At 40.4% G+C, this 25934-nt stretch overlaps 1 protein-coding gene across 3 annotated transcripts; it reads left to right on the plus strand.

The window, feature by feature from the left end:
- Positions 1-1483: 1483 nt before the first annotated feature.
- Positions 1484-25934, plus strand: LOC115354907 (cryptochrome-2-like). Of its 3 annotated transcripts, none has more exons than XM_030045425.1 (12): positions 1484-1772; positions 3231-3339; positions 10332-10474; positions 14380-14564; positions 14677-14765; positions 15304-15456; positions 15964-16275; positions 17801-17952; positions 19394-19596; positions 20806-20892; positions 21763-21962; positions 24295-25934. In XM_030045425.1, exons 1-11 carry the CDS (start codon positions 1615-1617, stop codon positions 21957-21959), a joined length of 1788 nt encoding a protein of 595 aa, XP_029901285.1. In that variant the 5' UTR covers positions 1484-1614; the 3' UTR covers positions 21960-21962; positions 24295-25934. The 3 variants fall into 3 exon arrangements, with proteins under 3 accessions (XP_029901285.1, XP_029901293.1, XP_029901304.1); XM_030045433.1 differs by having other exon boundaries at positions 21766-21962; XM_030045444.1 differs by having other exon boundaries at positions 15304-15444.

The raw sequence follows: 25934 nt of genomic DNA on the forward strand, positions 1-25934 counted from the left end.
GCACAGAGCCCCGACCTCAACCCCATCCAACACCTTTGGGATCAACCAGAACAGAGCTTCTACAACGGAGAGAGACGCTCCAACATCTTGTAGAAAGCCTTCCCAGAAAAGTGGAAGCTGTTCTAGCAAAGGGGGGACCAACTCCACATTAATGCCTATGGACTTAAAATGGGATGCCATTAAAGCTGTAGGTGTATCGTGTAGGTGGCCCAATACTTTGTCCATATAGTGTATAGTTCCTTTAACCAGCTGGGATATTTTCTGGTGTTAATGGTTTAACAGCACTGATGGTGTAGAAACTGCGAGTAAAAACAACAGTGATCCTCCATTAAAACAGCCGACAAACCTAGAGTGCCTATCATTTACCCATTTGAGATGTTTTGGGGTGTTGGGTTTCTTGCAGCACTGTTCAATAGTGCGGCTTTCACTTTATTGGCTCTCAGCTTTGCACATGGGTTGCAACCACTTGCATGTTTTGTTAGGGAATGGGCTGCATGCGCCTTATATAAAACAATGCTGGCTTACATAAAATCACCGGTGGCTCCGCACGCGGTGCAGCAGACAGTCTGCGCACTGCAAGGCTCGCCTATAAGCGAGGCTTATGCTGCATTTAAGTTCTCCTCGTAAACTCGGTCACTCTGCTTTGGAATTTGTAAATAGAAAGCTGTCACTTGCACACCCTTGTACTTTTTCTTTGGTCGGAAACACGCCTGACCCTGAGTGTGGAATTGCTGGGAACCACAGTGGAAATAGAGATATAAACAAATACTTGCAGAGGAAGAAATAACGAGAACAAATTCAGTGAAGTCGTATTTACCGATTTCTCTTTGGAGTTCACTCATAATTTTATATATATAATATTCCCCACAAGCAGGGGTGGTGTAATACTAGTATTTTCACCTTGGTAGGCTTCCTAATCCATTTAAGACCATATTTCCGGAATTATATTGCTTCTGAGCTTTAATTTGTGCACGTACAGAAATCAGTTTTTTTTCATGCAGCACATTTAAATACGACAAAGTGCCCAATATGCTGCACTGCGTCAGACAGACTTAAAAAATAGCCAAAATAAAATAAGTTCAAAACAAAATGAGCACATTAAAGTTAAATAACAAGTTGCACAACGTTAAAAAAAAAAAAAAAAAGAATGAAAACATCGGGGGGGAAACCATAAAAACTGAGCGTTACCAACAAAATCAGCGATAAAAAAAAAAATCTAATTCATTTCAGGCCATTGGATCAGATTGATGAAAGTCCATTAATACTGAATACAATGTAGTGGTTAGAAAATAGAAACTGTATCTGCGCCAGCAAAGCCAGCCAGTTTGTAAACACACTAGAGGAACGTGACAGGGATGAGACTACACGTGCTGAGCAGCCAATCAAAACCGACGATTTTCCCCTCGCTCTTGCACGTGCTGACCCGCAGCCAATGGGAGACGAGAGAGCGTGACCGCCGCCTCTTATCGCTCAACGTAGCCGCACTACAGAGAGGTGGAGCGGCGGGTTTCACGGCCACTCTTCAAAGTTTTTGCGGTCCAGCTTTGGGTTATCTAACGGACTCAGTTGATTCAAACGCCTTTTAACCTTTTTGGAGGACTTTTAGAAGAAACCATGGTGGTGAATTCCGTCCACTGGTTCCGGAAAGGGCTCCGGCTGCACGACAACCCGGCGCTGCAGCGGGCGTTGGACGGAGCGGACACCGTGCGCTGTGTTTACGTCTTGGACCCCTGGTTCGCCGGTTCCGCCAATGTCGGACTCAACCGCTGGAGGTCAGTTTCAACTTCAGTATCTTCACTTACACAAGATAAAGTCTCTGTAATGTTTGTCGATTTAAACCCGCAAGAAAAGTGAATCTCCTGTGATGTAGAGCCGAGTCAAGTTACTGTAACGCGCTCTGGCTTTAATAACAGGCATCACATTGGAGCTAGCTTGACAACATGACGTTATCTTGGTTGGAAAATAAAAGAAATAAAGAAAATGAGCAGGATAACCTCTGTCCCCAAACAGCAGGTTATGTAAAAAAAAAAAAAAAAAGCACAAGATGCTGATCAATTATTCATCCTGCACTCCGACAGCTAGCTTTCTCCAACACCAAAGTGCGCACATATTGCATTTCACTGGTTAATCTGCTGTTATAGAGTATTTAGCAGCTAAGACTTGAGGATGTCTTTCACTGTAAGGGTTTTTGATCACATGCTGAAATGAGCTACTGTGATCTGTTTTATCCTCCTGTTACCTTCACATTTACTAACATGTTTTACCATTTGGGATCAATGTGACCCCAGAAATTTGAACCTCCAGAAAATAGTTATCATAATTTATAGCCAAGTTTATGTGTCAGGTACTTTAGGTGTAGTGTTCATTACCCAAATAGCGCTTTAAATAAAACCTAACCCCCCCTTATGCATCAAAGTTCTTGTGGGAATCATGTTTTCCCCTCCCACATGTCACATCAGCTGTTCTCCCACTATTACAGGTGTGTTATGTCACTACAGGTGTGTTTATGTTCAGTGAGGGCCCGAAAGCAGAGGGACACTTTTTGAAGATTATAAATGGCATGTTATAGTTCCTTGGTTACGTTGCAAAACAACTACAGCAGTTTGTGTGTGGAAAATGTTGATATTTCTTACATTTTGTGCAGCTAGAAAAGCCTGGTGGCAAATTAAACACAGATGGTGCATACAAAATGCGTTCAGGACATTGAAAACATATCATCATGTTAATTTCATGTTTACCCGCTCGTCTCCATTAAATTAGGAGAAAATATAATAGGAGGGTTAAAGACTCGGGACCAGTGTGGGGGGAACCACAAACAAAACGGGACTGGCACTACTTTTGAACTACTTTTATCCCTAAACACCTTAAATTAAAGCTGACAGCCTTCATGTTAATCTCAGGCAAACAGTAGCATTCCTGACAGTAATTACAGTATGGCGCCATACTTTGCCCCCCACTGTGTAACCAGTGTAATCAACATTTTACTGTATTTTGGGAGAAGATATGAAATATTACAGTTCAAGACAGATACAAAGGAGTGCATGAATAATGATTGTGGGATTAGGCTGAAAAAGTTGTATCATTACAATGCAGCCAAAACTTTGTGTTGGTCAAAAGTCCCCTCACAGACAGTAATTCATTACAGAAAGAGGCAAGGGCCATGTCAAGGACGCCACAGCGTTATTGCATTTAAAACTGTGTTTGCTTCGTCATGTCTTCTTTATTTTCAGGTTCTTACTAGAGTCCTTGGAGGACCTTGACTCAAGCCTCCGCAAACTAAACTCAAGGCTGTTTGTGGTGCGGGGACAACCCACAGATGTCTTCCCTCGCCTGTTTAAGGTTGGTGTCAAAGTTGTGGAGCAAAAATATACAGATATTTGTGGTGCAAAATGATAATTAAAAATTTGTTATGGCTTCTTTTTTTCAGTCTTGCATTTTTGCAAGAACTTTGTGCAAATTTTTGCTTTTTTACATGAACTAAATCTGTACTTGAAAGGTCCTTTAAGCTGAGTATAGTCCTTGGAATGAAAGGAGATGGCAAACTAAGCATTTTCAGTTACTTTTTGTGTTTGATCGTTTTTTGTTTTTTTTTTAATTCAGGGTTTGCCGCTGGGCATGCTTTCTCTTTTTTAAGCCTTGCCCTGCTTCTCTTTCACTTAGCAGAGTTAAACAGATGGAAGCTGGCCAGAACAATTGCTGTCTTCTAGTGTTGGTCACTGAGCAACACTGAATGGGCTTATTTGTTTTTGTTGCTGTTTCACTCAGACCTGGCAAGTGCTTGAAAATATGACAGCTGGCTGTGGAAACAAACATAAAATCCCCACAAAGAAAGATATCATGAATTCAGTGGGCTGTTTCTGTGCCACATCTGTAAATATGGGTTAAAGGCTGCATTTTTGTTGTATGTAATGTATGTGTACATGCATGTACATCATTTATAGAAGGGCCTGACAATCACAGGCTGACCAGCTCATTAGCTTATGTCTAGGTGCCAGCCACTATCATGTTAGCTGGCACAGTAGGTTGGCTGTTGTCATTGCAGAGTTTTCCACAGACAAGCATGAAAAATGCAAGCATTGGTAATTGACCTGTTTGAAAGAGGCCATGATTTATGCAAGAGTTGTAACGGAGCATCTCTAGCGTCAAGCGGCATGCATGCGTTTACAAATACTCGAATACATGCGCTCAGACAAACGCTGTCATACTTTCAGACTATGGGCCCTATCTTGTGCCACCCGCTATCCGCTGCCACGACCCGCTACCCGCAAATTGCGGATTTAGGAACCTCCGCTATCCCTAAACGGTATCTTGCGCCACCCGCTACCCGCTATCCGTTATGCCGACTGCATCATTTGCGCCTGGAGGTGCGTCGTGGGCGTGTTTCATGCGCTATCCCTAAAGTTGCTATCTTGCGCACACACTTTAGGGAAAGCGGATAGCGGGTGGTCAGGACCACCCGCTATCCGCTTTCCCTAAAGTTTGGGCTGTTAGGAGAGCGCGCCCAGGCGGCTTCAATGCGCGCCCCGACGGAGCCTCGCCACACACACGGTCGGACTGATACCGGGACGCCGCCGGAATGGACTGAGTATATTACTCATATAGACTGTTTAGAGGAAAGACTGTTTTAATTGGACACTTACGCCAGCACGTTTTATTGTTTTATCATAAGCCAGCAGCTGTGCTATATTTTTATTTTTAATATTTTATTTGCCCAATCTACCTTGTCAATAAATTAGTTTACACATAGTTCCACCTCTGCCTCTTGTGTGTGTGTGGTGTGGCCCGGGGATTTTACTCAATCAGTACAACCTTGTGACACGTCCACTTGGACACATGTGGCTCCACCTCCCGAATTAACTCGCCTATAATATAATATATAATATGTATATAAAGCCAACTTGCTTTAGCCTCAGTAGAAGCCCTGAGAAAATCTCCCTCCCTCTCTCCATCGCGGGTTTAGGATTTAGGATTTAGGATAGCGCAGCCTGCCCTTAAAGGCAATGGCACCTGGCACACTGATTGGTTTAACTGGCGTAACGCCCAAAACACACCTATGCATAATATAGCGGGTAGCGGAGGTGTTTTGCGGATAGCGGGAGGTGCACAAGATAGCAACTTTTACGGGGGAACGCCTCTTCCTAAATCCTAAATCCGCAAATAGCGGGTTTAGGGAGTCTGGCGCAAGATAGGGCCCTATATCTGTACACAGCTTAGTCTCAAATCCATGCTGAGCCCTTGTCATGATTTAGCTCCATTGTAGCTCCTCTGTCTGAGCCACCTTCATCATGCAAAGAAAAAAAAAAAAAAACATCACACCGCCCTGCAGTTTTGCATAACTCGGAAGCCAGCAGAGCAGTGTGTCTTCATGTTTCGGTGTGGCCTTGGTGCTGCAGCCGTTTTTTTTTTTTTTTATGAGCATGGAAAAGTCTCAGAATGAAATTTTATCTGTGTAATGAGGCCGATTCCTCGTGCAGGCCACTTGTACATGAACCAACTGAGGTTTAATATCAATGATATGACTCTCCTTTTAATATCCCATGTACATTTTGTACTTACTAAATATAGATCCTCGTATTTTTGCTTTACAAGCTGAACCTTTACTCGGGCAAGGGTTAGCAAGGAGGAATTAACAAATTTTTCCCAATTGTATTCATCTCAGAGCATCAGTTGCATAATTGTTTGGTAAGTAATTTGATGTCAAAAGCAGCGTTTCACTCATCAGTCAGACTCACAAACCGGCCCTGCAGTTGCTCAGTGACAAAGATGTACTACAAATAGAACAAAGCCATCCTCCTCATTAACTGACTACATGTCAGATACATCAAAGTAGTTTGTCAGACTTTGGTAAAAAGAAGAGAGTTTAGACCAAATAAATTAAATATTTTGTTTCCAGCGAGCCTTTATTCTGTCCTGTAGTAATCCATGTTGTGTCTTTTGACTTGAGACTGATTCCCATGGCCTGCTCCTGCCCTCGTGACAGAAGTTAACATCTGTCATTGAACTTCATCACTATAGTTGGTTTTCTAGTGTAAAATTGTGTAGTCATGCCATTGCCCAGTATTTAAAGAGGCGGCTTTTCTGTGGCACAATGCTGCAGTTTTAAGTGGAACATTGACTGAACAAATTGTGGAGCCTGCATTTACATCATCAATCATGTTATTAGTGTGTTTAAAGCAAATTTCATGTATAGTGGAAACCCACGGCAGTGACAAATCAGCACCAAATGTCATTCAGATGTGAAAAATCACTGATCTTAATCACGTTAGTCATAAAATTGTTCTCTTTTTTTAGTTCTAAATTTCTCATTATGGTAATGTACACCTGTAAGCCCAGCTACAATTAAAATGCAGGCCATTTTGTTTGTTACAGCATCAAAAATCTGCTCTGTATGTGGTCTTTTTTTCCATCCTCCTTTAGTGGAAAAAATATGCACCTAAAAAGGAGGAAATTTACGTTTTGTTTTGTCTGGTCTCAATGAGGGCACCACCTATCTGAGCATCAAGCAGTCAATGTGGCACTGGCTATTCATCAGTGTACATTTGCACAAATCTAATCACAACATTTTAGTTAATCGGTGCATTTTCATAAATAGTAAGGCTTATGTCATTGTGACTGTCACATGTAAGGCTGTCTACCAACACACACACACACACACACACACACACACACACACACACACACACACACACTCAACCTATAGAATAAACTTGCACCAGACAAGGATGAGGGCACACATGGACTCAAATGCAGAAGTGAGTGTGATAAGTCTGTGGAAAAGCGGCATAGAGAAAATTAAAATCAAATGGAGACTCTGACCAACATTTTGTATGGACCATGCCAAGTTAGTAGCTTGTTAGGTCTAAAAAAAAGTTTCATATAATGATAACATTTATGATAAGATTCACAGATGTGTGTTCACATTTTTCTGTAAGCACAAATTTGTGTTCTACAACTCATACTGTAGGTTTACACATTTCCACCCAAATCGTATCATAATATGGGCATAAGAATAGAAACTTGCACATTGGATCAGAAGTTAGACCCAGCCCACTCCTATGACCAGTGAATAGACTATTATATTTCACGATATATAGTAGTACATAAGGGCCATGATGGTACAAGTGGATGCTTTTTTGTGTGTGCCTGGTTTTAGTTTTGTGCACACAGATTTAGTCTTGAATCAACACCAAGTTTTATACATCTGGCTTGTGGTTTGTTCCAGATTTTGGGCAAAGTCACAGAGCAAATAAAAGTACGAAAGGATGCACAGCTTTGTTTTAGCTCTGGTATTAGTCTCACAGGTGCAGCAGCAGACTTTGCAGTGCGAGGGTTTTGCAGCAAAGCAAACTTCCACAGAGAAACAGCACACTTGCTAATGCCATTGATTGTCTGTAACTTGCCTTGTAAACTATAGGTGCAAAAGTGCAAGTTTGTTGACACCACATCTCCCTCGCTGTGTCATCTGAGCTGTCACTCAAAGATGGCTCGTTGAATATTCATTAGTCGCTGGGACCTGCTCTTCCCGTGGCTTGGAGGCCAGAGGGACATTTCTGGATAGATGTGTTACGTGCAAACATGGCAGGAAACAAAGGCAAGCAGGCTTGAATGCTGAGTATATTTAATGAAAACTGAAGGCAGGAACACAGGAGTTCGGGATAAAGGCAAGAGGGAAAACAGGCACGAGGAACTCATACAAAAGAGCTGAACTTACACAGGCCAAGGCACACATAATGAACCGCCAAAGACAGACCTGAAAACAGGACTTAAATACACTAGACTAACAAGGAAACGAGACGCACCTGAGGACGGGAAGGGGAGGGAACAGAATCAGGGCTCATCACTCTGATTTAGGGCAGGTGTTGGAAACTGGGCTGGGCAAACGTGACTGACAGGGAGGACACAGAAACCCAACACACCACTAACACAAGGCAGAAACAGAAAGCAAACACTGTCCAAACATAAAGTCCAAAAACACAAAAAGTCCATAAACATAACCATAACATTTTTTTTTCCCAAAATAGGGAATACTTAGAATAAGTTTTAAATCAATCAGATATGATTTTTTCCCTACAAAAAAAAATATGGGATTTCTGATATTGGTTTGACTTTGAAATATCAAAACTTTAAACTGAAGCTATATCAGCTGTGCTAAACAGAGCGCATGGTGTCTAATTTTTGTTTAATTTACAGCCTAAATGCCTAACTGTGCAGTAAGTTAACTGAACTGATCCATCAAGCCAAAGCTTGAAAACATGGCACTTTAAATTTAACAGTCAGACTGCTAAGAGTCAGGTGAGCTGCTTCAGCGCTCTACGGCAGAAATCCCACAAGTCTCTGGAAATCTCCTGAGAGGATGGAGCCCCATTTTTCCTAAAGATATTCCCACATTTGGGGGGTATTTCGGTGGTATAGACTAGGGCTTTGCTATATGACCCCCAGTCAGTATCACGGTTAATTGAACAGTTTACCTCAATTATGGAAGGAAACACACAGAGTTTGGGTCAATAACACTATACTCCACTGTAGCTATGGGAGCCATATCCTTTGTGATGTAGTAGGAAATGGCATCTGTCATTTTCATGTTGTGTAGCATTTGTAAATACTGCACTGCTGCTTTGTGGAGGCACTTGTTGCTGGGCGCTCACACAGTGTTTACATTTCTTTTTTTTGTTTGTTTGTCTGGTGTCATCTTCAATAAAGCCAAAATGTGTCCAAACGACGGACACAGCATTTTTCTTCGGTACGAGCTGCTCGAGTTGCTCGGTCAGCTTGGTGTTTCACTTCTCCTCCATGTTGCTTTAAAGTCGCAGACTGGACAGGGCAGAGTCACATGACTATACACACTGTAGTAATATACAGAATTTAAAAAAAGACTTACAGGCAAGGGCAGGATTACATTGGTTAGAGGCTCTGAATGTCAGTTTTGATTAATGTTCAACTAACCCTTACCCTAGTACAAAGCACTTTCTAACATGTGGCTCCAGAACCTCCCACAGCTGTCCATCTGGTCTGAGATGTGGCTCAGTGTGAAGGTCATAGCATCATGAGTTACATCATCATCATCATCATCCTCATCAAACCAGACAGTGAGCCCTCCTGCACTGATAATGGGAGGGTGGTCATCCTGGAATAGATGATAGAAATGTGTCATCATTTCTAGATAAAGCTGATCACTCAGAATAACTTTGCATTGGTTTGCAGTGAGCCTTCCTTCCCTCCACTGCATAACTGGGCCAGTGGACCCCCTCCCTGTCAGAGTCCAGCTTTAACACCATTATCTCTACACCCCACTCGCAGATCCAGCATTTTAGTCCAATGTCCGGTTGGCCTTTAGGAATCCTGATCACCGAGATAGTTCATTGCAGGTTGATTCACAGAGCGTGCACGACCTGCTTGCAAACTTATTCTGATGGAGAAAAAAGGAGCATCCTCTGCTCCTCAGATGCTTTAAACATTTATTTTCACATATAGGAATGTCCCGAAGTGCACGCAGTCTGGGAAATGGTGGCCAATAAATAATCCGTCCTCCTGTCTGTTGACATAGTGGCCTCTCTTTCCGTCTTCCTCCTCTGTGACCTAACTGCTCTCTCTTTTCATCACATTAAGGCTAACATTTTTCTCACAGGTGTAACAGCTGCCAAAGAAATGATTGCTTTAAGATGACAAAGGGACTCATTTTCTGTAATTTTCCACTGTTGGGCCCTATCCTTTATGGATTTGGCCTGTTCGAGCTGTCAGTCACATGCATGGGGCCAAATCAGCTAATATTGTTTTGTGGGAGGGCTTGATTAGGGAGCTGGAGATGATTTTCAATGAGTGAGGCGGCAAATCTCTCTGGGCTCACTCTGATTTCCTTTTATTTTGTATTTTATGACCTATTTTTTTGCTCTTGTTCTTTTTGGAACATTAGTCCACTGGCCCTAAGGTTTGCTTGTCTTGTTTTTCATGTTGTATTTTATGCTTTATGTGTGGAAAAAAAAAAAAAAAAACATATCAAAATGAAAATATGTTGACAAAAATAAGCAAATGAATTGATAAAATCCGATTATGTCACTTGTTCTCACACTTTGTAGACCATTTCCTTTGGGTTTTGCTCCGTTAAGCTCTCAAATGTGTATTTGCCTTTGTAATGAAGCTATGTGTCCTGTACTGAATACAAGACACAAGATAGCTTTTTTTCATTGTTACATGCCCTTTGTAAAGAATAAGGTGGCCCAGTGCTGAAAATATCTCAGCAAATCATTGTTATGAAATGTTATTATCCTCATGCCATTGTAATGGCTCGTAAATGCGGCGTGTCTGAGGTCTCTTGTTTTTTTTTTCCCCTTGAGGAATGGAACGTCACACGGCTGACCTTCGACTACGACTCTGAGCCGTACGGCCGAGAGCGCGACGCCGCCATCCTCAAGATGGCGCAGTCCTACGGGGTGGAGACACACGTCTGCAACTTGAACACTCTCTACAGCCTGGACAGGTAAAGGACACATCAGGTTTTTGAGCTTAGGTCTTATCACTGACCTTTTTGGGTTCTACTTCAGATGAGACAAAAACAATCTAACGGTGTTTCTCTGCACCCGCTGAACGTTTCATTTCTCAGTGTTGGTTGCATATTGTCTTCACAGTTCCCTGCTTCAAAAACAGAGCTAGTTCCTTTTATCCCTTGGATTGTGTTCACTTTTTGCACCTTTACCCACACTGCCATGCCCAGTTCAAATAATCTCCCACCCTCTCTCTCTCTCTCTAAAAAGGAAAATGTGTTGTACAGGCTTTCTGTCCTCTAAGATGTAATTATCACAAAGACCTGCTTTTTTCTGTGGCAAGTAAAGAGTGAAGCATCAGGATATTAACAGCATAAAGACTTGGATAAAACATGCTTTATCTAAGTCTCATTCAGCTGGAGAGCACCATAGCAACAGCATACAGGATGCTCTCACAACATAATTATCTGAAACATCTGTGTTTGCTCTATTCATTTAATGTAATTTGCAAAACTGCGAGAGGGTGCACACTTGTGTCCTTTGGCTCAATATATTTGTCCTGGAGCCCTTTGTGTGGATCTGTTTATTATTAGTAGTATTTCTTTGTATTCTGCGCGTGCTTACTCACTCACTCACTCATACACTCAGTCCCACATGCAGTGTTATTCATGTGCAGTGGTAATAAAGAAGCATGGACTGCTGCCCCCTTCTGGTTATGAAAGAGGCCCACGCAGTCACACTGCACAACATGTGCTGTGTTAATCTGAGCAGTGGAGTCACTCAGCCACATAAACATGTGCTGTCGGAGCAGACAACCCAAGGCTCCCAGCTCAGGCGGGAGTGCGTAACACCCGTCCTCATGTGGGACGACCGATTCAACCTTGGAATTTTATCTCACCTAACAAAGCAATCACAAAACAAAATAATAATAATAAAAAAAAATAAATAGAGGAAAAAAACCTAACAAAATACTTTTACACCAGCCAAAAAATTTAAAATATTTTTTCCCAACAACTTAGTCACCCTATTTTGTGTCACTGCTATTTGAATGAATGAATGAATGGATTAATTTATTTATACAGCACATCTCAAGCAGAGGTGGCAGATCACAGTGCTTTACTGACAGAAAGAGAATAAGTGATTACATACATTAAATTAAGCAAAACAATAGTAGTTTTAAAGTCTCAAATAAAGGGGATTTTAATAAGGTAGACCAAATAAATATTTTTAGTTGAGGGAACAGAGGGAAAAGGCAGCAACTCCAATTTTTCCTGCAAACTCTGGGGAACTCCAGGAGGCCGGCCTCTGAGGACTGAAGGGCGGTGAACGATAAACACATATGGAAGTGCCAGAGCATTTAATGCCTTACAAAACCAAAAGACGTGTTTCGTAATCAGTTGTAAAATCGGAACGGGCATTTCAGGCAAAAACACTTCATTGATTTTCTTTGGGAACTATTGGATGATTTTTCAGTTGCCGATAATCAGTTCTGCTGGAAATAAAGGCATGGGTTTCTGCATCACGCTGTGTTTAAAACAAAGTCTGACCTTGGCAACGTTGGAGGTGGAAGAAGGCAGTTTTTAGTCAAAGAATAAAAATGAGCCTCTATGTTCATGTAAGTTAGGAGCCAGGAATCTGAATTTGTCTTTGACACTATCTTTTTACCTTCAGGGCCTACCAACAAAACACAGCTGGTCTATAGTTTAGTTTTAGTTTAGTTTATTGTTTATTATAGTGTCATACATCTCAAATGATTGGAGGCCCATCACACTACACACTAAGAAACACAACCACAGCGAGTGTGAGGCCACACCACCAATAAACAGTTCCTACGTAGATAACAAAAGTTTCTTCATACAAACATGCAAAGGTACAGAATGATCTGTGTATGAACCCAGAAAGGCGATAGGTAGATAAATGACTGAATAAATTAAATATTAAGCAAAGGCATTTAAACAAAGAGCATAGCTTGCTTTATTTCCCACGCTTAAAAGATATATACGTTTGTTTGTTTTTTTTGTCATAGTTAGTGGAAAATGGATTTATGTTCCTTTGTAATGAATGTAACAGATAATCTACATTGGTAGTGTTCTACTTGATTCTTAGAAGTTGTTTAATTCCATATGAATTAATCTCATATCTTACCTGTAATTATTAGATCATTTAAGGTCAAGTGCTGTTAGTCTGTAAACATTATTGTTGTGCATTTCTGTGACATTAGGCAGGTCACAGTGACGAAAGATAGAAACAGTGTTTGAGAAAGACGACACAGTTCTTCTCTGTCTTTTGTTGTGGTGATAGTTTCACCTTTTTTGCTGCAATATTTTTATTCATTGTCTTATGTACTTGAATAATATCTGGTGCCCTGAATACTGCTTCTTTCTCTCTTTAAGTGAATCTCTTTTCCTCTCTAACTTAATGGGATCCGTGCTTGACATCATGGGTCGGCGTTTTAAAGTAGTGAATGCACAATTATCTTGACTTTTCACACCAGTCTTGAATTAGCGGAATTATATCAGCTGAAAAGTGAATCCTTTAATCACACATTGATTTGTAATGTTTGGCTTTTCATATTAAAGCAGGCTTGTCTTTGCCTCCTGTCTCAAACATCCTACTGTTCACATCCCAATTAGTGATGTTTATGTCGGCATTGCTGAAGACGGTGGTTTTGCATAGTATCTGAACCAGAAATACAGCATGCCTGAACGGCTCAGCCCATGCAGAGAAGCACATCAGATTTCCCCGCTTGTGGCTTTCAGCCTCAGCTCTGGTCGTTCTTGACCTTCCAGTCAGTGGAGAAATTGCCAAACTTTAAACGCTGCCTCACCTGCCTCGTGTGGAGCGGCTCAGCAGGCAGCTAATCAAGAGTTTGCTTGATGAAGCCAGTGTTGCTTTTTTTTAGGTTTGATCAAGGACAGAGAGTGTAAAGCACAAAAACCAAGATAGATTAAGCGGTCAACGAGGGAAATTCAGGCTTTAACTGGAGTTCCTGATGTTATAAAGTAGTACGCTTTTAGATTTTTTTTTTTAATATATATATATAAATTGATGTGTTTCTCATCAGATGTTGTGTAAGAGCAAAGGAAAACATGACTAGATTGACGTCACCTTGGCATCTACGCACCCGGGGACCACAGGAATGTGCAGCCAATCTGAAAAGGCCTGAGAAAGGCCACAGAGACACAACACTGCCAGAGCACCAGTCACAATAACTGTCCATGATGTAATGTTGTCTGTGTGAAATATTTTATCTAGTGTGAACAGCAAAATGCTCTAATGCGGTTGTCATTGTTGCTGTTCAGAGAAGCCGTTGTTAGGCAGTGCAATTCAGTTTTTAAAACTGCGATCAAAAGTAAGGTGTTAGGTAAAATATAGAATTTTACAGAGGCGTATTAAAGTGTGGAGTGAGGCTTATTGACTGTGAGGAAAAACAACAACTGTGCACTGTTTGATTGCATAGGTTACTAGCATTTTTCTGTCATTTTTTTTTTATTTAGCTGGAGGATACAGCTCAAAGTCCTCGATAGCACTTTGTAAAATGATGCTCTGCCAATGAAGAATATGACGAAGTGGCAACATATTAAAAGAGACAGCACTGACTCAAGAACTGACCCGTGAACAGCCATAAATAATCACTGAAATGGAGGAGGAGCAGTCAGTGATATAGTCCTAAAGCTGTTAGTAATGGGAGGCAGACAAGCAGAATGTAAAATTGTGCTTGTCTACTGGAACTTAAACTATAATAAATCAGTGCAACAATAGAAATCTTACTATGAAAACAGATGGAAAGAAATACAGGAAATATTCTCCATCTATGTAATAAATATGCCACTGATTGATCGTTAATATCCTTAGTTTCCCACTCTTGACTTTTCCATGTCTCTTCCCCTTCTTGTTGCAGGATCATAGAAATGAACAATAACACTCCTCCCCTCACCTTCAAGCGCTTCCAGGCCATCATCCAGCGGCTGGGCCTCCCTAAGATGCCTGTCCAAACGATCAGCCCTCAGCAGATGAACAGCTGCAGCACTGTCATCTCAGCCAAACATGACCAACATTATGGAGTACCTTCCCTCGAGGAGCTTGGTAAGGACTGTGTGGTTCTGTTTTTCTCTGTTTTTCCTCTTTTTTTTTTTTTTTTTTTTTTTTTTTAAACAACAGTATTGATATGACAAGGACAAATTTCACGTTTGGACAGGTTTTAAAACACACAGCTTGGCTCCGATAGTTTGGAAAGGAGGAGAAACCGAAGCACTGGAGAGACTGAACCTGCATGTGAACAAAAAAGTGAGTAAACCTGCAGATGTTTGTTATTTATTACTCCCACATCAATCTGAGAACCCATCGGCTATCGTCTGACGATGATTTAGCCTCTGGAGGCGACGGCCAAAGCTGCACTGATGTGTCTGATGTGGCTGCTGGCTGCTCGCTTGCATTCCAGTTTCCGTTTCCATTTCCATTTCTGTTATAACACAAGTTGAATCTCTCTGTATAAACAAACATTGATACTTTTTGTAGGTGTTTTAGGTCAAGGCAACGTTTTGACCGAAGTGCTCGCCCCTTTCTCTCCCCACACAGACTGATAACCTGTAGAAAACCACTTGGACCACAAACTAAAACAAGCAGCCAGCAGCTACACTGGAAACACCAAAATCTTGTCTCTATCTGTATCTGTATCTGCATAGGTACAGTAATGTATGCATGTATGTAGATTACTCCCACATGAAACCAGTAGAAGCTGAAGTTGATGAATGAGGTGCTTTTCCCTCTGCGCCCATTTTCTAAAATCTTTTTGCTTCCTCCTTTGTGCGTTTCGCTGACTCAGGAATGGCTGGCGAACTTTGAACGTCTACGAACGGGAGCAGATTCCCTCATGGCCAGCCAGACGGGCCTCAGCCCCTACCTGCGGTTCGGCTGCCTCTCCTGCCGAGTGCTCTACTTCAGACTCAGGGCGCTCTACATGGAGGTCAAACACTTTGTGCTCATTTTCAAGCAATAAAAAGCAGCTGCAGTACTGAATTTGTTATCCTCTCTAGTATCTACCTTTCGTATCGATGATCTTGACCCTAGGTCATTTAGCTCTGACAGTTCGTTTGCAGCATTGCTCACCTTTACTTATTGATTTATTTTTATTGGTTTAACAAAAACTCTCATCTCTAACACATTGTCTGATGTTGCATATATTTTTTTATGCAGTTGTTGTAGTTTTTTCCCTTAGCTGTTACTGTTTGGGCCAAAAGTATTTGTCAAGTTGAGGTTCTGGTGCTTGAAATGTTTTTAATCACATATAGTCATTACTTCTACAGCTTGTTTTAGTTGCAGATAATGTTTTTTGGTGGTAATTTTGGTGGCAATTTGGTGGTAATTTCCTTGTTTTGTTGACACGCCGCGAGTAAATGAATACAGAGGAAACGCTGCATCATCTCTTGAGTCTCCTGTTTGCTCATCACATCTCAAATCTGTTCTCTCTCATCACACCCCACAGGTGAGGAAAAACCACACACCGCCCCTCTCGCTGTACAGTCAGCTGATGTGGCGGGAATTCTTCTACACGGTGGCCACCAACAACCCCGCCTTCGACCGCATGGAGGGAAACCCAATCTGTGTGCAGATCCCCTGGGACCGCAACCCCGAGGCACTGGCTAAGTGGGCAGAAGGGCAGACAGGCTTTCCCTGGATTGATGCCATCATGACTCAGCTGAAGCAGGAGGGCTGGATCCACCACCTGGCCAGGCACGCCGTGGCCTGCTTCTTGACTAGAGGGGATCTGTGGCTGAGCTGGGAGTGTGGCATGAAGGTACGCCAAGCCTGTCAGCATGCCAGTTTCGCACTTAGTCGCTCCACTTAGATAAGACAATCATTTAGTTGCTTCCTTGTGTTTAGGTTACTGTACAGTGATTTATTGGTGATTATATAAGCTTTATTTATATAGCGCCTTTAAAAACAGTGTGCAAAATAGCAACAGAAAGCTGTACAGAAAGAGCCAAACAAGAGCAACACAAAATTAAGGTAAAAACACAAAACACAGTAGAGAGGAAAACAAAAAGATGTTAAAACAAGACGGTAAAAGCTACAAAAAGGCAGTAGAATTGTTTTCATTATAATAACAATCATGATAAACAACATCACATGAAGGCAAGTCTATAAAAACGGGATTTAAGAAGTGAATTAAAAGAAGTTACCGATCCTGTGAGTCTTATCTCCTTTACCTTAGTGGCATGCACCGTCCCACCCCTGGAATAAGGTGGAATCGGATGTTCAGTTTGTGAATCATCCTGACAAATCTGCAGGAACTGTGTGATGTTATTTAACCAGTGTGGACTAAGATATCTGTGGTATGTTTGCAGCAGCTCGTGGAATCCATGCCTCAGAAATTTCAGGCGGCCTCGAGGCTAAATGGGCGTCCCACCAGGTGGTGGTGGTGTAAATACAATCAAATGGCCACTGAGTGTATGTGCACTTGGCTGTCCTAGTGCTAAACTCGTCAATACAAGGAAAAGTTGATCCTGGCTTGTTTGGCATGTAGACCCTAGGTGCGTCACGATCCGTTGATCTGGAGCGTTAGATCGATCTAATTATCAACAATCCAGTATAATCAATATTAAGTGAAAATATCCGTATTGTTATTGTAGAGATACGCCTTTTTATTTGAAATTCCCATTGCAGCTCTGCATCACCATTTCCGTCCAACCACACTGCCTTCCAAAACATTCAAATAGTGCCAGCAGCAAGGCAGATAACAGCAGCCGCGGCCAGCAGCCAAGAAAAACACAGCGAGGATATCGACTTGTGTCTCAGGGATAAATCGGCAGGGTGCAAGCAGACATGACAAACCTGGCCAAACACCTAAAACAGAAACATGGCGATATGATGTAACAGATTGTGATCAATGGGCATCATGGTATCGCCTCACATCAGTCGTAGGCCACTGAATTGAATCAAAACAAAATCGTTTCGCAGCTGATTTTGTGATATCTGCAGGTATTGCACCACTGAATTGCATCAAAGAGTCAGTATAATATTATATCATAATGACACATCCCTCGTAGACACCATAAATGAATATAGGTTCACAAATGTTATTTATACAATTGAAAAAAGATTAAAAAGAAAGGTCCCACATTTCTGTTTTGTGAAGTATCATCCCCTTTATTTTTTTCCATGTAAGACACAGCGGACTGACACATTTTCTAATCAAACCCAAGAATAATTGGTTAAGTAACGGTTTGTTCATGGGTATATCGGTACGGTTGCACTCTTCAGTAGCTAAATCAAACTGCCAGATAGTTGGGAATGTGTTTGATGTGCCTGAACTGCTGCAGGTGTTTGAGGAGCTGCTGCTGGATGTAGACTGGAGCATCAACGCGGGCAGCTGGATGTGGATGTCCTGCAGCTCTTTCTTCCAGCAGTTCTTCCACTGTTACTGCCCCGTGGGCTTCGGGAGGAGGATAGATCCTTCAGGAGATTACATCAGGTACGTCAGGACCCTACATCACTAACACTCCATGTTTCACGGACTCATGGGAACTGCAGAGTGTTTTATATGGTCCTCTGCACAGTGTGACTGCGCATAAAAAATGTCCGCAGAGCTTATTGCCTGATCACATGCGTCGTTACGTTTTCAAAAGGAGGGTGTTTGCCATCTCCACTACGCTGGAAGTCATTCTTACTCTTTCTCTGCCATATGGAGTTCAGTGTTTCATTATTCTTTATTATATTTGCCTTCCCTTATCCAAAAATTTGAAAGACTATTTTTGATCATTTTTGATATTTTTGTTTTAATTGCATTCCCATTCAAATTATCGACGGTGAAAATGACATATGCTTCGAAAAACACTGATGAGTCGGATAGTGTTTTACTTTAAATTCATGTTGGTTTCTACATTTGTGGATATGGACCTTTCAGAAAAATACCTTATGTCTCCTTGTTTTGTTAGATGTACTGTAACTTCTTGCACCAGCCTAACTTTGCTACTTTTTTGTCTGCATTTGATTATAATGATAATCAATCAGGAAGGAAAGGGATGTGCTTGACTGGTTTATTCCATTTAGTAATATAGATAGATAGATAGATAGATAGATAGATAGATAGACATACTTTATTGATCCCAACCAGGGAAATTATGATGTTCCAGCAGCAACAGTAGAAACATATAATAAAGTTAAATAAAATAGAATAAAAGCTAAATATATACAATAAAGGCTATAAAGGCTAAAACTAAAAATATACAATAAGGGCTAACCTAAGAAAAAGAGATATGAGATCTGAAATATACAGATGGTAATGAATATGAAATATACAGATGGAATTGAAGTACATGATTGTATAGATAAGGAGAGTTAGCATGAAACCACGAAACCAAGAACCAAGAACCAAGTGGCAGAACCCGACGCCCGGTACTGGGATTCAGGAACTAACCGACTTGATTCGGCCTCTTAAGGAATCACCACTTCCCCTCCAGTCTGAAAAACAGTGTGAATGTATATTAACCTAGGATGTAATATATAGATAATAAATAATAAATAAACAGTTAAGGTGCTGAGTATATAAGAGTTATTTATAGTCATTATATGTGGCCCATGGACCCCCTGTGATTTTTCTGCTTGGCCCACTTGCTGCTGAAGTTGAATAGCCCTGTCACGCATTATCTGTACTCAATACCACAGTGGTGTAGGTAGCAGTGTGGATTCACCATAGCGTGACATTTTCATGGCTATAGGCTAAGGCCACCGCCACAGGTGGTCGTATTAATTGCTCAATTTGTCATTCTCTCTGAACTAGTTTATCATCACGTAATATGACGGACGATATATGAAAAGCAGGTGTGACAGCCCAGTTCCTCACCGTTACGATGAAGCGTTTTGACATTTGCACATGAGGCTGTGGGTTAGTACACGTCTGCATGTGTCTCCAGGCATTACATCCCCATGCTGAGGCACCTCCCAAACCAGTACATCCATGAGCCGTGGAGTGCCCCGCTGTCAGTGCAGAGAGCAGCAAACTGCATTGTGGGAAAGGACTATCCCATGCCCATGGTGTTGCATGCACAGCAGAGCCGACTCAACATCGAGAGGATGAAGCAAGTGTACAAACAGCTCTCCAGCTACAAGGGCCTCAGTAAGTGTATCGTCCTACGGTGTGTTAAGTCGCCTGAAATCATCTGACTACTCATTACTCACTACTCTTCAGAACATGCTCCCTTTTTACAACAAATGACACCAGTCTCTCCAACAAAAGATTCAAATAAACAGCAAACGAAAGTAAAATTTAGTTGTAGCCATTTTACCGGTTAGTGAAACCACACCCAACCGCACACGTTCCATTGTAAATACACACACGCCCAGTGGTTGGGTATTGAGGTGAGGGAGTGTTACTCATTCACTTTGCCAGCATTTAAAATGGGCAAACTTTCCCTAAACTTCTAAAGTCTAGCAGTTTCCCTGCCAGCCATTTCCTGCTTGCTCACAATCCTCTGAGCGGCTGGTGAACGAATTTCAAGTATAAAATAAAAATGAAAATGGTAGAGATACCGGGAAGAAAAATGGGATTGTTATAATCTCCTGGACCTTTAGTGGGATTTTCTTTTTGTCTGAGCCTTCTCAAATGCATTATTAACTGTACCTGTGCCCCTTTTTAATTAATTGATTAATTAATTAATTTACTTATACTTTACTTATTTATTTGCTTTCCTCAGTGCCCCAGACCTTGTTTTTTTTTTTGTTATACAAAAACAACAAAAAAAGAAGTATAAAAAAAGACCTTGGTATAGATGTCTAACCCATCGTGACCATGATTTGAATTTTATAGGTTTTGAAAAAAATAAAATAAATAGCACATTTTTGAATTCGAAAAGTCGCAACTTAAATCATTTTGTCCTTTCACAACTAGTCCAATAATTTTATTATGTGGAAAACTTTCACTCATGTCTGTTGACCAGGTGTCAGTGAATTATAAAACACCTCATTTTGCAAAACCTCCCTCTTGCAATTACATTTCACATAACCTCAGATTCTTGAAACCATCAGTATTGAATTTTATAATTAACGGTAATAAGTGATGATGAGATGTGATGATATGGTTGGTTTCCATGTCAGTATTTTTGAGTGCTGCATTGCATTTCATGTCATTTCTCCCTTTTATTTGTTTTTCAAAAGTTATTATGTGGACGTATAGATCTCATTATCCTGCACTGACAAGTTTTTACTTTCTCTTTAAACTTGGTTAAAATTAATATGCATTTTGACCTAGTGAAGCAAATTTCTAATTCCCCTCCTGTCCTCCTCCTCCTCCTCCTCCCTCTCCTCCTCCTCCTCCTCCTCCTCTCAGGTCTGCTCGGTTCAGTTTCGACACTGCAGGAAGAAATCGAATCCTCAGCGACGATCGACACATCAAAGGCCACGAGCAGCACAAGCAGTCAGTCTCACTTTGTTCATGTTTATTAATTGAAAACGACATTAAAATAATGACTCAGTTTGTTGGTAGGTGGTGTTTTAATTAATTCCGTGAGCGCTGCTGAAGAACAGAGATTAATCAAGCTGTCATCGTCCCATTGTACAGTATGTACACTGGCTCAGCTCAGCCTCATGTTGCTGTAAATCATGCCGCTGTAAAGTCTTACAGCCTGATGCTTCAGCCTCCCCCAAAGATGTTTTCCCTGCCTAAGTGCCTTTCAAATAAATGAAGGATTATTGCAAAGTACTCTTTACACTTAGGTTACAGAATTACTCCCTTGTATTAAAGCGATACCAAGTGGTTATAGGATATTATTTTGCACAGAGTGTGCTTTTCCAGTGATTAATGCAGAACTTTTAATAGCACTGGAACACAGCCAGTATGAAGTAAAAAAGTTACAAGCCTTTGGAGGAGAGTTCAAATGCTTGAAAAATATTGGCCCTGGCTTATAAAGTATTTTATCTGTTATTGTGGGTAATCCTCCTGCTCTGATATCCCACTTTCAGCATAGCATCGCTGTCCGGGGAAGACCTTGTATGTCCAGTTTTGGTGATTTTTATTATTTTATCTTAATTTGAGTATTTGCATGCTCTGATATGAGGCCAGAACGCTCTACAACCCTTTGACAACTTTACAAAAGTTATTATATAAAGTGAAAAACGTACGGTCGTCAACCTAGAGACCAAGACGGTTTTCCTTACTTTCTGAAAAGTTGACATTATGGAGATACAAGGTTTTGTTTGGACGACAGTGATAAAAAAGCTAGCAGTTACTGAAAATCTCAGTCTTCATCATGACTGCATGAGGATGACCACCTTCTGAATGTCCCACCAGGCACCATGGTCGTCCCAGACTCGTCCTTTCACTCCGTTCAGGATGCTGCAGTCGCCACGACGACGATGGCGACGACAACCACATCTGAGCTCCTCCCACAGAGGAAGAGGAGTTTCCCTACGGAGCATGAGCAAATCCCCGAGAAGTGCAGACCACCAAAACTTATCTGGTGCGCTGGAAGTTCACAGCCGTGACAGGTAAGGAGTCACAAAGTGCCTCAAAAAACAAAATCTGTGGTAAAATGGTCGGCTCAAATCAAGAAACATTGCCCTTTTCAGCTCAAGGTTTCACATTTGAAACAAGGAAGAAAACTCAGAAAAAATCTTAGCCCTAAACTCCCAGACCTCCAGAGACAAAAAGATTAAACTTTGTTCTTTACTCTTTATTATTTTATTCTTTCTTTGGATCCCCATCAGCTTCCAGAAAGTGGTTGCTCATCTTCCTTGGGGTCCACAAAAACAGCAACAGTAAAAAACAAGGAAATGATTAAAATCACACTATCACTAACACAAAAATACAGTAAGCAAGCCAAATGTAAAGATCAGTAAATGAATAAAACAGCTCTAAATATGAAACAAAGATAGTAACCTTGCAACAAACACAGAACAGCAAAAAACCAAAGCAATCAAAAATTCTGAGACAGAAAAACCACCACAATATCTGTAAGAAATTCATCAGTTTTTGTTTTAGTGACTTTATAAAATAATATCTACTTTTCATCTGTCTGATATTGATGGGGAGAAAACTTCCTCTCGTTAACACTCGGCCCTCGCGGCTGATGTGTCTCGCCATTGGCAGGAAAACATTGTTCTCCCTCGCAGATTACAAGATGTCATCTATTCAAATATTTCTGTTAAAACAATCTAATCTAAGAAATCTGGCTCCATCGTCGCTGAGCTTCTCTCTGTTTGGCATCTTGCATGAAACTTCTGCAAGATTAAATCCAACCAGTGCTTCCAATCGCTCGTTTTCCACAATTACGGTTTTCATTTGGGAGGGTGTCCAATCTGATTCCCGCAGTGGAGCGATAATGGAGTTCACACACACACTTTCTGATATTTTTTGGAGGCTCATTCTAAGACTTTCACAAACAAGTTTTTCCCGATCACCAGACTCACTGTGTCATTTAGAAAAGTAAGCAATCAGCGAATAAAAAAAGTGTGACCACAGCTTCATTATGTGATCAATACTGCTTGAGTGATGTTTGTAACTTGTTCATATTTAAAGGCAGAATGAGTAGGATTTCTAGTTTTATATCCCCATAGTGATATAATATTGATATACCACCCAGCTCTAGTTAGCCCTGTTTCCTGTGAAGTACTCTTTGTTTTCTCCCGTGTGTGTGTGTGTGTGAATAAGCATAATGCTGGGAACTGTTCAGTTTTCTTATGGCTATAAGAAACTGGATGGGAAAATTGCACCTTTTGAGTTATACAACATTTTGATGGGGGTGTGATTATTTAATATTCTGTATGAATCATCAAAAAGTGAATCAGAAAATACTGTGACTCTGACGGATGGCTCAAGTTTGATGCTTCAAAGAACCTGGTCCAGACTTTGTTAGAAAAAGACAAACTCCTGACACAAAATGGGAGGGAATTAAGGATAAAATAGACCCTTTTCACAGCAGCCATTTTGACCTCAAATTAAGTCTGACTGAGCCAGGCTCCTGGCATCGGCAGGCAGGCTTGGCTAAACCTACAGTGCACGATAACCCTGTGACATTTTAACCTCGCAACACGTTTAATCTTCGTATTTTACAGAAACATTTTAAAAACCGCGAGGAGTTTGTAAGATTTTGATCATACTTTTTCGAGTTTTAGCGTCGCAAAATTGTATACACTCAATACACTCATGTCATCATCAACACTCGTGTGTTAAGCCTGATTTTTAATGTCAAAATAGCCACCGTGAAAAAGGCCTGCAATCTCCACATCATTTGTCTCCAATCCGCATTTCAGATTTAGCGTTCATTTCACAAAATGTTTTGTCTGTGTTTACTGAGAAGTGATAGTTTTATTTTTTTCATATTATTATTATTTTTTTTTAATTTTATTTCACTTATTTATTTTGAAAAGATGTGGTGCTAGATTAACTCTCACAATAAATAAATAAGTAAATAAATAAATAAATACGTAAGTAAGTGAGTAAATAAATAAATACGTAAGTAAGTAAATAAATAAATAAATAAATACACACTGTAAGTAAGTAAATGAATAAATAAATACGTAAGTAAGTAAATAACTAAATAAATACGTAAGTAAGTAAGTAAGTAAGTAAATAAATAAATATGTAAGTAAGTAAGTAAATAACTAAATAAATACGTAAGTAAGTAAATAACTAAATAAATACGTAAGTAAGTAAGTAAGTAAATAAATAAATAAATAAATAAATACATAAGTAAGTAAGTAAATAAATAAATAAATATGTAAGTGCTAACATTGCTGAGGAACTGATTTTTTTGTTTTTGTCAAGTATTCACATAATGACTCTGTTGTAATATCGGTGCATGTGTTCTGTCTTTTCTAGACTGCCGACTGTAGAAGAAGGACGTCGTGCAAGTGGAGCAGCTCCTCACGGCACCACACCTTGCTCTGTAACTACACACACACTAGACAAAACATATGCAGGAACCACTAATAAATAACACATACTGGACTTTGGTTTAGCCAAGCTTTCAGCTGATGTTTAAGCGCACAGGTGACCGTGAATATTAATAATCTAAATCAGATGGGCAAATGAAATCTATGAACGAGAGAAAACACTTACAGCTTACTTTGTTTGGCAGTAACTCACTGTCTATCTAATCTTTTTTATGTCTTACTGGCAGGTTATATGTAAATATAGCTTACATTAGCTATACTTGAAATCTCTGGTAGCTGCCAGAAAAATGGGTAAAGCATTTTTATCTTTTTGTTTAGTTGCTAAACAACAGTTGTTTTTCTGCACATTGTTTTTTAAAGAGCGATCATTGTTTTATGGATTTAAAGCTAACTACATTGCTCCAATGAGAGGAGGTACAGATGGTTTCAAAGAGCATGGCATCTGACTTTGAGGTAAATTTCAGCCCACACAAACTTGTATTTTTGGAGCTCAAAACTGCTCGGCACCGCTGTCGTCCCTTGACATTATTTATATTTTTCAGTATTCATTTTGGAAGCAGGTGCCTCCAAATTCTTTTTTTACGCTCTCCTGAGAAACTTTTACGTTCTCTTGCAAAATGTTTACATTCTCCCAAGGAAGTGTGATTTTTTTTTTTTTTTTTTTTTTTTTTTTGTGGAAATGTCATTGCACCTCCAGGTCGCTGTCTGTCACTTGGTTTCTCGCTCTGCAGTGCATAAATGTGTTGAGAGAAGCCGGGCGTTGTGTGCACTAAACAGTGACCTGGAAGTACTTTAACATTTTACACACACGCGCACGCACACACACACACACACTCCTTTCCTTAAATATTGGTGAGTCAATGCAAAAGTTTCCTAGGTGAATGCAAAAGTTTTGCAAAATGATGCAAAAGTATTTAAAAAACTACCTTTTCTCCAGACTTACTTTTTTCTTCCCCATGTCACTTTAAAAAAAAAGTAAAGTATGGAGCCCCTGTAATAATTATTATTTTTTAAAGGTTTATAACTTATATTTGATCATATTTGATCCTTTTATTAGTGACTAAAGTCTTTGTTGTTGAATTATTTGATAACTAAAATGCAGTATGAATAAATCCACCGAGGACGTCACAAACTCAGCCAGGTGTGCCAATATAACTTCATTCTCATAATTTTAATTTGCATTAAAATCAGGTGCAGTCATAACTGCACTTTTGTGCACAAGTGCAGTTGATATGGTCAGAAATGTCTGTCATTTCTTTCCCCCTTATGAAGATTTTATGTGGTCTTCAGTGAATTTTTGTTTTGCCTGATTTCAAGGGACGACACTGATACTGAGCGGCTCAGTTTTGGGTTTGTGTGGTTCTTTAGTTGCTCAGAAGATAAGCCGAGCTAAACCCGACTGCTAGCTACCTCAGTGACAGAAAATGGGTGTAACCATCTCCTCCTGCTTTATGAAGGAATGTATTGTTTTATCATCTGGAAATGAGAGTTGGTAATATATCTTATATGTGTTTGTTCAATACCTGTGTCTCTGACAATATGACAAAATTAACATCTCACATCACA

The sequence above is a fragment of the Myripristis murdjan genome, chromosome 3 (genome assembly GCF_902150065.1).
Source record: "Myripristis murdjan chromosome 3, fMyrMur1.1, whole genome shotgun sequence".
In the NCBI taxonomy this organism is placed as follows: Eukaryota; Metazoa; Chordata; class Actinopteri; order Holocentriformes; family Holocentridae; genus Myripristis; species Myripristis murdjan.